The 12,364-nt window shown below is 47.0% G+C and overlaps 1 protein-coding gene across 6 annotated transcripts in view; it reads left to right on the top strand.

Moving 5' to 3' along the window:
* The window catches only part of Oscp1 (organic solute carrier partner 1), a 27,674-nt gene extending 15,310 nt beyond the window's left edge, over window positions 1-12,364 (top strand). For 4 of the 6 annotated variants that reach the window (XM_034504150.2, XM_034504151.2, XM_076934216.1 and 1 more), the window contains 8 exons: window positions 1,444-1,611; window positions 2,080-2,160; window positions 5,436-5,539; window positions 6,762-6,890; window positions 7,749-7,818; window positions 9,450-9,589; window positions 10,702-10,765; window positions 11,331-12,364. In XM_034504150.2, coding sequence (XP_034360041.1) covers window positions 1,444-1,611; window positions 2,080-2,160; window positions 5,436-5,539; window positions 6,762-6,890; window positions 7,749-7,818; window positions 9,450-9,589; window positions 10,702-10,765; window positions 11,331-11,447 — 873 coding nt within the window. In that variant the 3' untranslated portion in view covers window positions 11,448-12,364. The remainder of the gene's footprint in view (window positions 1-1,443; window positions 1,612-2,079; window positions 2,161-5,435; window positions 5,540-6,761; window positions 6,891-7,748; window positions 7,819-9,449; window positions 9,590-10,701; window positions 10,766-11,330) is intronic. The other 2 variants (XM_034504152.2, XM_034504153.2) reach the window with 1 other exon arrangement.

The following is a 12,364-nucleotide window of genomic DNA, read 5'->3' as shown; positions in this document are numbered from 1 at the left end:
CTCCGTGGCTCCGTGGTTCAGTAGCTCAGTGGCTCAGTGCACTTGTTGCTTTTTCAGAGTACTAGAGCTCTTTTTTCAGCCCCCGTGTGGGATGGCTCACAGTGGCTGTTAACTCCAACTCCTGGATATCAGACACCTCCTTTCATCTTCCATTTTATCTGCACACAAATACTCATTCATACACACGAACACACATAAATAAAACTAAATGTAAAAACAAAGGTCAGTGTGACCAATGAGGAGAGTCAGCTAAACCATCACAGCCCAGGGGAACCCAGAATAGCCTAGCAGCCAAACATACTGCAGGGGGATCCTGCAGCACAGTGGGACATTAGGGTTGGGGAAATGACTCAGTCACAGTGCTTGCCTCACAGACATAAGAGCATGAGTTTGAGCCTCAGAACCAAATGCTAGGCATGGTGCCGTGTACTCGTAATCCCAGCACTGGGAGACAGAGGCAGGAAGATGTCTGGAGCTTGCTAGGCAGCCAGCCTAGGCGAATTGGTGAGCTCCAGGCCAATGAAGGACCCTGTCTCAAAAGAGGTAGATGGCACTCCTAAAGATGACACTGGGGGTTAGCCTCTTGCCTCCACAGGCACACACACACAAAAATCTAGGACATTTGGGGAGAAACTAAACTAATGAGATTGCTCCTTTAGATGGGGTCTTCCATAGCCCAGGCCAGTCTCCAGCTCACTGTGAAGCTAAGGATGATCTTGAACTTCCGATCCTGCTGCCTCCACCTCCTAAATGGTGACCTGCACAACCACGCCTGGTCATGTGCTAGGAATCCAGCTCCGAGCTTCCTGCATGCTAGGAAAGTTCTACCAACTGAGCCAATGCCCAGCCCCCAACTTCAAGGACTACAGACAATTATTAAGTTAGACTTGAATAATGATAATGATTTTCAACATGCTCCACTACATAAACTTTTTTAAAAAGTCATGAAGACTAACACTAGATAGTGAGCGCACAGAATCAACACGCATGTGTTGCTAGTCCAAGAAGCCTGAGTGAGACACACCGGCTTTAACTGAAACCTTACCCTGTTGTTTCCTCGGGAAAAGTTGTCTCACCCCTGAGTCCATCTTCTCTCTAACAAGCAGGCAGCCTGAGGAAGGGGATCAGGATTCCAGATCCTCCCAAGTCTGGTGCTTAGTCAAGACCTCACTGCAGCCAATGTGGTTTCATGTGTGTCCCATCAGGAAGACAGGATGACCAGAAGCCATGGTTTGCCCAGAGACCTTCTGGCTACTCCTGTTGTCTTAGCTTAGTTACTAGCATCGCCCCTCGCATTCTCAGAAATGCTCTGGCTTGGGTGACAACCCATGTGGTCACCTGAACTGCGTGCATGGCAAGCCCGTGGCTGCTTTTTCCACAATGGCTCTGCTCAGCTTCTGGTCTGCTCTTATGATCCCATCTATTCCGTGTGTGGGTTGACAGCTCTATGACCTGATGACCATGGCTTTCAAATATCAAGTGCTGCTGTGTCCACGCCCCAAGGATGTGCTGCTGATCACTTTCAACCATTTAGATTCCATCAAGGGTTTCATCCAAGACTCTCCAACTGTCATACATCAGGTGAACGAGACCTTCCAGCAGCTGACAGAAGTAAGCCCCCCTCCAGCCTGCCATCTCCCTGCCACAGCCCTTGTTCTCAGTCAACTAATACCCAGCAGATTCTATGGTTACAATGCCAAGGTCAAAGCTTGCTACTCTTCTAGAACATTCTAAAATCCCACAGCTGCCTATTTTGTAGCTACCATGGCAGTTATCATCTTATGCCCTCTGCTTTTGTAGCCTTTGTAGTGGGAAAACAGCAACAATGAACTTTCCCCACATCTGACAGGGTGTTGAGAGTGCATGTCTGCTCAGTTGTGGAGAAGAGATGCTCCAGGCCTGTGGAGAAGGTGGCATGGCAGAGTCTGTTCCACTTGGGAGGGAGGGTGCTGACACTCCTGCTGCCAAGGTCCCCGCTTATCTGAGTCCCACTCCTGAGGGCCCCAACCCTGCCTGCCCCCACTCCTCAGCCCATAGTGGAAAGTGCAATGCTCCCCTTCCTCCACCTTGCCTTGGCAGGTTTATGGGAATCTCTCTGCTGGGGAGTTCCAGCTGATCCGGCAGACACTGCTTATCTTCTTCCAAGACCTGCACATCCGAGTAAGTGCTTGGAACCCTCCACCCCACCCCTGTGGCTGCTGCCCTGACCATAAGCCAGTCATCTGAATAGACCAGAAACAGGGTTTTGCACAGATAGTGATGTCCATTATGCTTTGATCTGTGACTATAAGCACTCTTGTGGTAGATTTAAGCCATTTCCCCTTCCCCAGATCCACTGAGCTTCTTTGAAATATGGGGTCCTCTTTTGCTTCTACAAAAGAACTGTGTTGTCTGGGTACTAGTGTGACCTTGAAGCTTTTCTCAAGCTTATATCCTCAGTGTCCCAACATGGGAAGCTGCCACATGGCTGCCTTCCTGCTCCCTGAGATTCTCCCCTTCCCTGGCTTTCCCACTTTCCTGTCTGCCTTCCCTCCACCCCTCTCCAAGCCTTCCTGCTCCCCCCCCCCCCCGCCTTCACCCATCTTCCTGTTTGCTGAAATCCATATGACCAGGCCCGTTGGGCCTGTAAGTCCGTGTTTGCCACTAAACTATTGCCCGAGAGCCAAGTTTCCTGACTCTGGTTTCTTTTGAGGACATTTCCTTTTCACTATTCACTTGGGAACCAATGTCACTGTAATTCTCCAGTCTTGATTTGTCCAGTTGCTTCTAAAGTACACATAGGGTTTGTTCTTCCTGAGGTTCTTCTTTCCTCTCTAAGCTGCTGACACGTTAGCTTGGGTTCATATACTTTTTTTTTTTTTTTCAGTTTCTGGGACCCTGACTGAATTCCTGTGTGTGCTAAACAAGTTCCCTGCCCCTGAGCTAATCCTTGCCCTGCATTCATTTCTCGCTGGCTGTTGTCCCTAAATGTCCCTCTCTCATTGTGCCATGCCTACTCCAAACAGCTTTATACCCTAACTTTAAAAAATACACTACTAAATGTGTGTGGGTCTGGGCGACTCTCCCAGATGGGGCTTTGTCCTGTCCTAAAGCTGAGTCACCCATCACCGGGGTGGAAGGATGGTGTGCTACAGCAGACCAGCCCTGGGCCTGGCGCCAGACAGTATCAGCTGCACACCGAGCCTTTACTCTGGAATCTGAGCTTCTTCACCTGGAAAGTGGAAATGGTGGGATGTAATTTGGAGTTCACTGGAGAACCCAGTGAAGGAACATATGTAATGTATGTGTGTGCTCATATATGAATGGTATAGAACACTTCTACAAAGCATATGCAAGAAAGTGGTCACGGTGCTACATCCTGGGAGTCAGGATTGTGGAGGAGAAGCAGGACAGAGGGACAGACAACCCTTTCTGCACCTTCGGGACCGCATAGCTATGCACCAATGAAAACCAAGTCAAGAAGAGGACTGGTTTGTCCCGAGTGTATTTCCCTCCCAAGGGCAGGAACAACAATAGATTTCAGCTCTAATTCCAACTTCATATTTAATGCTAATGAATAATTTCATTGTATTTACTATAAATGGAGCAAGAACAATATGAATATAGACTAATGTTCTTGATTGAAAATATAAAATTATGCTGGGCAGTGGTGGCACATGCCTTTAATCCCAGCACTTGGGAGGCAGAGGCAGGTAGATTTCTGAGTTCGAGGCCAGCCTGGTCTACAGAGTGAGTTCCAGGACAGCCAGGGCTACACAGAGAAACTCTGTCTCGAAAAACCAAAAAAAAAAAAAAAAAAAAAAAAAAAAAAAAAAAAAAAAAAAGAAAAGAAAAAATAAAATTATGAAAGTACAAGCAAGAGTTAAGTTGTGCAGCAGATTTAAAAATCAATTTGAACATACTGAAAATTCCACTCAGTGGTGTTACCAGGACCAAGCATGCATTTGGGCATATTTTATGGGTTACAGTAATATCAGCAGCCATATTGATCTCTCAGTTTTGAGGAGATAAAATTCATTATAATGAAAAGACATGCCTAATCATAATTCTGTAGTGAAATCACTGAAATGTATTATGCCACTAAATATATTGGGCTTTAATTGCTAAATGGGCAGACAAGGAAACATCAAAATCACAGCTAGTCATGGTGGTACATGAGTTATGTACCCTTCCACTCGGGAGGTAGAAGCAAGAGGGCAAGGAGTTCAAGGTCATTCTTAGCTATAGCTCCAGCCCGGTGGGGAGGGCTGCAGGGGGCGGTGATGAGTCACACAGTGTGGCAGTCCTCGGCCTGTGATGTGCACAGCTGGCCTGGCTTTCATGTCTGATGTCAGTGTCTCAGCTGCAACTTGTGATTGCTCACACAAATTTTCTGTTTTCAAAATAGTCTTGATAAGTTTTAGATTTGTTAGCAAAATCAACTAAATCAAAACAACACAGCTCTGCACCAAGAACTCTTGCTTTTCTTAACCAAGGAAAATACCAAACTGCATGTTCAGTACCAAGCTTTCTGTATCATGAAACCACGGGTCATGAAACCCTCATGACCTGTTCCCGGGGGCCTGGACAGAGATGGCACGAAAACCAGTTCCATTTAATTTCCTCAGGAGTTAGTTACAACTATCTCTGCCCCACAGTCCTCTTCAGCTACATATCAAACTCAAGCCTGGAATTCACAGAGATCCACCTGACTCTGCCTCCTAAACACTGGGATTAAGAGCATGCACCACCATGGCCAGCCTTCCTTCTTGTTTTCTGAGATAGGGATTCCCAGTGGGACCTGGGGCTTGCCAATTAGACTAAACTGGCTGGCTAGGAAGCCCTAGGGAGCTGCCTGTCTTCATCTGGGGTTAAAGGCATGTATAAATTTAGGCCATTGGTCAGCATTTGTTTGACCTGAGTGTCTCCTTGGAGGGACAGGGCCCGGTGGTAGCAATTACAGGTGGGACTCTGAGTACCCTTCCCATCACAGTGAAACCATCTGTTTTACATTGGCTCTGGAAGAAATGGGGTCTTCATGCCTGAAAAGTGGGCCAATTGTATGCAGCTGGAGAAGTGGCTCAGCAGTCAGGAGCACCTAGATTGGGTGGCTCAGCTCTAGGGGACCCAATGCTTTCTGCTGGCCTCCACAAGCACCCACATACATATGTGCACATATACTTATGTACACGTATACAGAAATGAATATACAGATACACATGCATTTATACTTATACATGTGTATACACACACATACATAAAGTCATCACTCTAACCTTGCAAGTCTCTTGTATGTTCTTCTCTCTGTGAGGTGTGTACACGCTGTCTGTGTTCCTGGTACATCTACCTCACTAGGTAGCATTCACAAACCACTGCTTACTGGTTCATCCTCAGAAGATTTGTGTTCATGAAAATGTACCAGAAAAAAAATGATACCAAATATATATTTTTTCTAGGTGTCCACATTTCTAAAGGACAAAGTTCAGAACTCTAACGGTCGATTTGTGTTGCCAGTGTCTGGGCCTGTTCCCTGGGGAACTGAAGTTCCTGGAGTCATTAGGTAAGTCCTCCGTGATAACTGGCCAGCAGTGTTTGCTGTATCAGGAACACAGAGTGTGCCCACCCCACAGGGATACCAGGAACACACAGTGTGCCCACACCACAGGGATACCAGGAACACACAGTGTGCCCACCCCACAGGGATACCAGGAACACACAGTGTGCCCACCCCACAGGGATACCAGAAACACACAGTGTGCTCACCCCACAGGGATAACCAGGAACACAGAGTGTGCCCACCCCACAGGGATACCAGGAACATAGAGTGTGCCTACCCCACAGAGGTACCAGGAACACAGCGTGCCCACCCCACAGGGGTACCAGGAACACAGAGTGTGCTCACCCCACAGGGGTACCAGGAACACAGAGTGTGCCCACCCCACAGAGGTACCAGGAACACAGTGTGCCCACCCCACAACTGCAGCACTGCTGACCCTCAGGCTCTGATTACATGTTCCTGCTTCAGTAAAGTCAGCTATAGGGAGGTCAAGGATCTAATCATAGCTTTGCCACTTGGAGGGAGGAGGCTGGGGCAAGCCAGCCACTTCCCAGGTTCGCTTCTTCATCCGTTACGTGGTCGTTGTGAGGATAAACAGCCGCACTCTGCCTGTCTTACACAGCTCTGGTGACTTCCCAACAGACAAGATGATCTTTATCTTTTTCTGGTTGTGAGCCTAGCCGGTATGGCTGAGCCATCTCTCCAGCCCTGTCTTTATCTTTTGTTTAGTTGGGTCCAAGGGCACTGGGACCCATGGTCTTGCACATGCTAAGCAGGTGTCTTGAGCTACACCTCCAACCCAGCACCTCTCAAAAGAGGGACTAAGGCTGGGCAGTGGTGGTGCAAACAAACAAACAGAGGGACTAAACCCTTTTTTTTTTTTTTTTTTTTTTTTTTTTTTGGTTTTTTGTTTTGTTTTGTTTTGTTTTTTTGTTTTGTTTTTTTGTTGTTGTTGTTTTGGGTTTTTTTTGTTTTTTTTGTTTTTTTTTTTTGAGACAGGGTTTCTCTGTGTAGCCCTGGCTGTCCTGGAACTCACTCTGTAGACCAGGCTGGCCTCGAACTCAGAAATCCACCTGCCTCTGCCTCCCAAGTGCTGGGATTAAAGGCATGTGCCACCACTGCCAGCCACTAAATTCCTTCTTGTCCTCTGTGTGCACATGATAAGTTGGCCTGGAGACTGCCCCAGCTTACAGAAGTCCCCATCATGTCATGCTATGCATTTCAGAGTGTTCAACGACAAAGGCGAAGAGGTGAAGAGAATGGAATTCCAGCATGGCGGAGACTATGTTGCTGCCCTCAAGGAGGGTTCTTTTGAGCTTTATGGAGACCGAGCCTTGAAACTGGGAACTAACATGTAAGCAAAACTTCCACAGAATGAACTTGAGTACACAGAAATCACTCCATTTAAAAAAAAAAAAAAGTTCTCTGAGAAATCCCCACTGACTCTACTGAGGATGTGGGTTGGCTAACAGGGCGTTTGCCTACCATGCATGAAGCCCTGGGTTCCATCCCTAGCACCACATAAAGTGGTATCATGGTGTAAGCCTACACTCCCAGCATCAGGGATATGGAGTCACCCTGGGCCTCATAGTATTTTGATGCCAGCCTAGAGTACATGGGAGCCTGTCTGGGGAGAAAACAAACCCCATTGATCATAGGAGTCATTACCCCCGAATATAATGCACGTCGGAGCCATGCCTTTCAAGCGCCAAGGATTCCCTGGCAACACCTCCATAGGCAAAAGACACATACTCTTAAGTAACCATGGAGAAGTAGCCAGTGTCCCTTTGCTGTGGAGGGCCACGCCACCTCCCTGTAATGTTCTCTGCATCTGTAGTACCATTCCTTCTGGGGCCTTTTCTCGGAGATGAAGCAAAATATGAACATTTTACAACTCAGTTGTATTCTAAAGATTTTATTTCTTTATTTTATGTATATGACTACACTGCAGCTGTCTTCAGACACACCAGAAGAGGGCATCAGATCCCATTACAGATGGTTGTGAGCCTCCATGTGGTTGCTGGGAATTGAACTCAGGACCTTTGGAAGAGTAGGCAGTGCTCTTAACCACTGAGCCATCTCTCCAGCCTCCTCAGTTGTAGCATCTTTCTGGATGCCATTTAATATCTCAGGATAACAATCACTGTGCTCACCAGTTAGAAGGCATTCGCGAGCCAGTCTGGGTAACAGCACCGTTTTCTGTTGATGCCAGGTACAGCGCGAGTCGTCCTGTGGAAACACACATGTCTACATCATCCAAGAACTCAGCCTCAAGGGCACAGGTGAGCTGCTGCTCTTCCCCCCTCCCCCACTTCTTTCCCCACACAGCGGTCTGCATGGGGGGCCAGGCTTTGGCTTTCAGGACTAGTTAACTTTCCCTCATCATTTGCTGTCTTCCCCTCAGCCGTACATGTACACAGATTCCTAACTGTAGCTTAGCTCGGAGCCTTCCAGTGATCTGAATAATTAGGTAATTTGAGGATTGGTTCATCACCACAAGTAAGTAGGAGCCAAATACCAGGACAGGGCAAATAACTTTGTACCAGAGCCGGGAGGCCTGTGGCTGCTGCGTCCAACATGTGTGTAGATGCAAATATCAAAGCATCCCTTCTCAGGAGTGTTTCCTGGTCATAAAGTCCTTCTGCCCTCCTTTAAAATGAAGTTTTCATCCCTCTGAGTTCCATATCTACAAACTTTCACCAGCCACATGCTAGCACTGGGACAAACCATGGACTGTTCAGTTATTGAGTGTTTATGGAACGGTATCTGAGGGTTGGGTACCGGGACAGAAGCTCGGCATCAATGTGGTCCCACCCCAAAGAGACTTTTGGTTCCCTGGGAAGAACAATGGAAGAAACAAGCAGCAAGATGGAAGGACATTGACAGTCTGTCAGAAGACCATGTGCTCTGTCCTTTGGAGTGGGAGCAGGGGGCAAGGGATCACAACGGCTTTCAGAGGAGGTGGCATGGAAATAGATCTCCAGAGTGGTCAAGACACCAAAGAGCAGGAGAGGAGACATGGGTGCCAGCCATGGATGGAGGTGGGATGAGCCCAAGCAGAATGAGGAAAAGAGTGTCTTGTTTGGAGAGACAGCTAGTCTCCACATAGCACATCTTAGCACAGCAGAGGCCGGCGGCAGTGGCTTTACTAGACAGGATGACACTGGGACCTGGCTAAAGGTTTTAACTCCATTTGGGAGTTAGTTTTGTTTTGTTGGTTTTTTGAGACAGAGTTTCTCTGAATAACCCTAGCCGTCCTGGAACTCTCTCTGTAGACCAGACTAGTCTCAAACTCACAGAGATCCAACTGCCTCTGCCTCCCACATGCTGGGATTGAAGGCGTGCGCAACCACCACCAAGCTCCATTTTGTTCTTTGTGCACGAGTCAGAAGGCAAGACAGAAATAAGAGAGTGTGTTCTCAGTAACTGACAGGAGTGAATTAGATAGAGCCCTGAGCCAGGGAGGAAGGTAAAGAGTAGTGAAAGAGGAATATGGCCTACTGTGCTCCTGGATGTCACCACCAGAGGGCAGTATGGGTGTTCCTGCGGAATGGTACCCCCCTCAGCTGCAGACCTGACAGGAGCCATTGGACAGAGGGAACCGGACCTAACTGAAGAGGAAGCAGGGCTCTTTTCTCCTCCAAGGAGGAAGATGGTCTGAGAAGTATGGTCCCTGGGGCATTCCACTAAGCTTCAAAGTTGAAAGTCTGTGGTTTGCTTCTTTGCTAGAGTCCCACTGCTGCTGACTGGATAGTTCTGGCTAAGCTTGCTTTCTGTGCATGAGTTGTACCCAGAAATAATTTAAACTGTTATTATTTCTGCTTTGTTGTATAATTCCTCCCTGCGTCTCTGGGGTCTTGGCAGGAAATGTGATCACCCTGTGTAGCTACAAATCACACAGTTGTTTCTACAGGAAAACATTGCTCCAAATCCTCTTGCCAAAGAAGAGCTGAATTTCTTGGCCAGGCTGATGGGAAGGATGGAGATCAAGAAACCAAGTGGCCCTGAACCAGGATTCCGATTGAATCTATTCACAACTGATGAGGAAGAGGAGTACGTTCAAACCTGCTTTCCTTCTTTCTTTTCTCTTCCTTTTTTTTTTTTTTTTTTTTTGATAGTGTCTCATATAACCCAGATAGCCTCAAATTCACTATGTAGCCTTAAAGTCCTGATCCTCCAGCCTCAGCTTCAGAGGTGCTGAGATTCCAGGTGTGTGCTTCCACACTCAGTTTATATGAGATTAAATCCAGGGCTTTTGTGTATGCTGGATCTAGTGCCCTACAAACCAAGATAGTTCTCCAGCCCTAAACCTGCTCTTTAAAGATATATAATACATTCTCATCCCCATGGCTTAGATCAAGTGTAAATACGCATATAAACCCCTACACGGGATAAAAACACAGACAGGACACACTGCAGACCAATACACATAAACACATGTAAAAACCACCAGTGAATTTCCAGCGATCTGTGCTGTCCTGTTAAAGACTCCTTGGGGATTAAGCAGATGGGGCTTCCAGAAGTCACTCCCCCCAAAGCTCTAAAGTTTTACTAAACAGGAAGATAAACAAGAAGTGTTAGGAGATGACCAGACTGAGCTGGCAAGATGGCTCAGCAGCTAAAGGCCCCAAGCCCAGGTCCTGCATTTCAGCCCCAGGATGGAGAGAGAACCACACTCACAAGTCATCCCTGACTCCAGCATACTTGCCATGGCACATGTGCACACACTCATGAATACACACACACTCACGAACACACACATACTCATGAACATACACACACATGAACACACACACTCATGAATACACACACACACTCATGAACACACACAAATATGGAGTATGGGACCCCGAGCTGTCCTCAAGTCATTTCAACTGATGGGTCACAAATGTCTTAGTGAAAGCCGATTTGCACTGTGGATTGAAAGAGCTGCCATATGATCTGGGCCTCAGAACTTGCTAAGAGAATGGGAAAATATTGGCAGAGAAGCAAACACATGTGACTTTCTGAAATATAGGGATGGGGTGGCTGGAAAGGGGAGGGGAAGTGGCAGAAGGAGAAGCAGAGAAAACAGATGACCATGTTCTCATGAGGTGGTTCACCATACTAGGAAGAGGAAACATGAACCTTGTAACCTTAGGCCCATCTCTTCCTGCCTCATATAGACATGCAGCGCTGTCCAGGCCGGAGGAGTTGTCCTATGAAGTCATCAGCATACAGGCTACACAGGTATGTGAAGGCCTCACAGGGTCCGGACCTATCCTCAGCATCTTGTAAAACGTTTGCTCTCCAAGTATGGAGACGGCTCAGTGGGTAAGAGCACTGGCTGCCCTTGCAAGACAACAATCTGATTCCCAGCACCCATATTATGGCTCACAACCAACTGTGACTCCAGTTCCAGGGGATCTGTGGGCACTAGACATGCATATGATACACATACATACATGAAGACAAAACACTCATATACAGAAAATAAAAATAAATCTTTTAAAAAATTGGGCAGTGGTGGTGAATACCTTTAATTCTATCACTTGGGAAGCAGAAGCAAGCAGCTTTCTGAGTTCAAGGCCAGCCTGGTCTACAGAGCAAGTTCCAGGACAGCCAGGGCTACACTGAGAAACCTGTCTCAAAAAACAAACAAACCAAAAAACAAAACAAAATATCACCAAAGGTACCCTATTCTGGTTTTCCCAGAGCTGAGCCCATGATAGCAATGATAATTTAAGTACTTCCTGCCCCAGATAGGAGCTCTACAGACATGTCCTTTCCTTCTCTCTGCCTGCACTTCCCACAGGACCAGCAACGGAATGAGGAGTTGGCCCGGATCATGGGGGAGTTTGAGATCACAGAGCAGCCGGAACAGAACACCAGCAAAGGAGATGACTTGCTGGCCATGATGGACAGGTTATAGACGAGCAGATGGGCATACCCTAGCCCTCCCTCAAGAGACTGCCTTATGACCACCCTGGGACAGAGAGCTGAGGATCCAATGTTCTCCTGCTGGATTCTCCAACAAAGGCCTGCACCTTCTAGTCCATTTTCAAGTCAGAACAAACTGTGAAGATCTCTCAGAGTGCATCCATTTCTGAAGCCACACACATTTGTGTATTTTCAGCAAAATATATTCTTGCTCTTAACCCAGACCTTCCCCTTTCTTCTTAATTCAGTGATGACCCAGGAAGCATCCTGGGCCATTGCCGGTTTACCACAGCGGCTTTCCTGCAGGGACCAGTATCTGTAAGTATCCAGAGTACCTGTAAGGACAAAAGAGCAACATCTGAAAACCCAGTAGGAGGTTCTGGGCCATTCTGCCTGCATAACAAGACATAAGTTTGGGGACTCAGAGTAAATACAGTAGCCATGAAATCCTGGTGACCGAAACTTGATTCCTAGAATCTACATGTCAAGAACCTGCTGTAGTGACTAGAGAAATGGCTCAGTGGTTAAGAGTACTGGCGGCTGTTCTATCTGAGGACCTGGGTTCAATTCCTGGCACTTACATAGTGGCTCACAACCATCCATAATGTGTTCTGTAATTTTATTTTATTTTATTTTATTTTATTTATTTATTTATTTATTTATTTATTTTGGTTTTTGGAGACAGGGTTTCTCTGAGTAGCCCTGGCTGTCCTGGAATTCACTCTGTAGACCGGGCTGTCCTCAAACTCAGAGATCCACCTGCTTCTGCCTCCCAAGTGCTAGGATTAAAGCGTGTGCCACCACAGCCCAGCTGTAATAGGTTCTGATGCTCTCCTCTGGCATTCAGGCATACATTCAGACCGCGTATTATAGATGCAATGCATAAATAAATAAGTGTTTTTGGAAAAA

The sequence above is a fragment of the Arvicanthis niloticus genome, chromosome 5, assembly GCF_011762505.2.
Source record: "Arvicanthis niloticus isolate mArvNil1 chromosome 5, mArvNil1.pat.X, whole genome shotgun sequence".
NCBI lineage: Eukaryota > Metazoa > Chordata > Mammalia > Rodentia > Muridae > Arvicanthis > Arvicanthis niloticus.
Note: the sequence above shows the minus strand (reverse complement) of the source record. Positions and strands in the feature narration are given on the sequence as shown.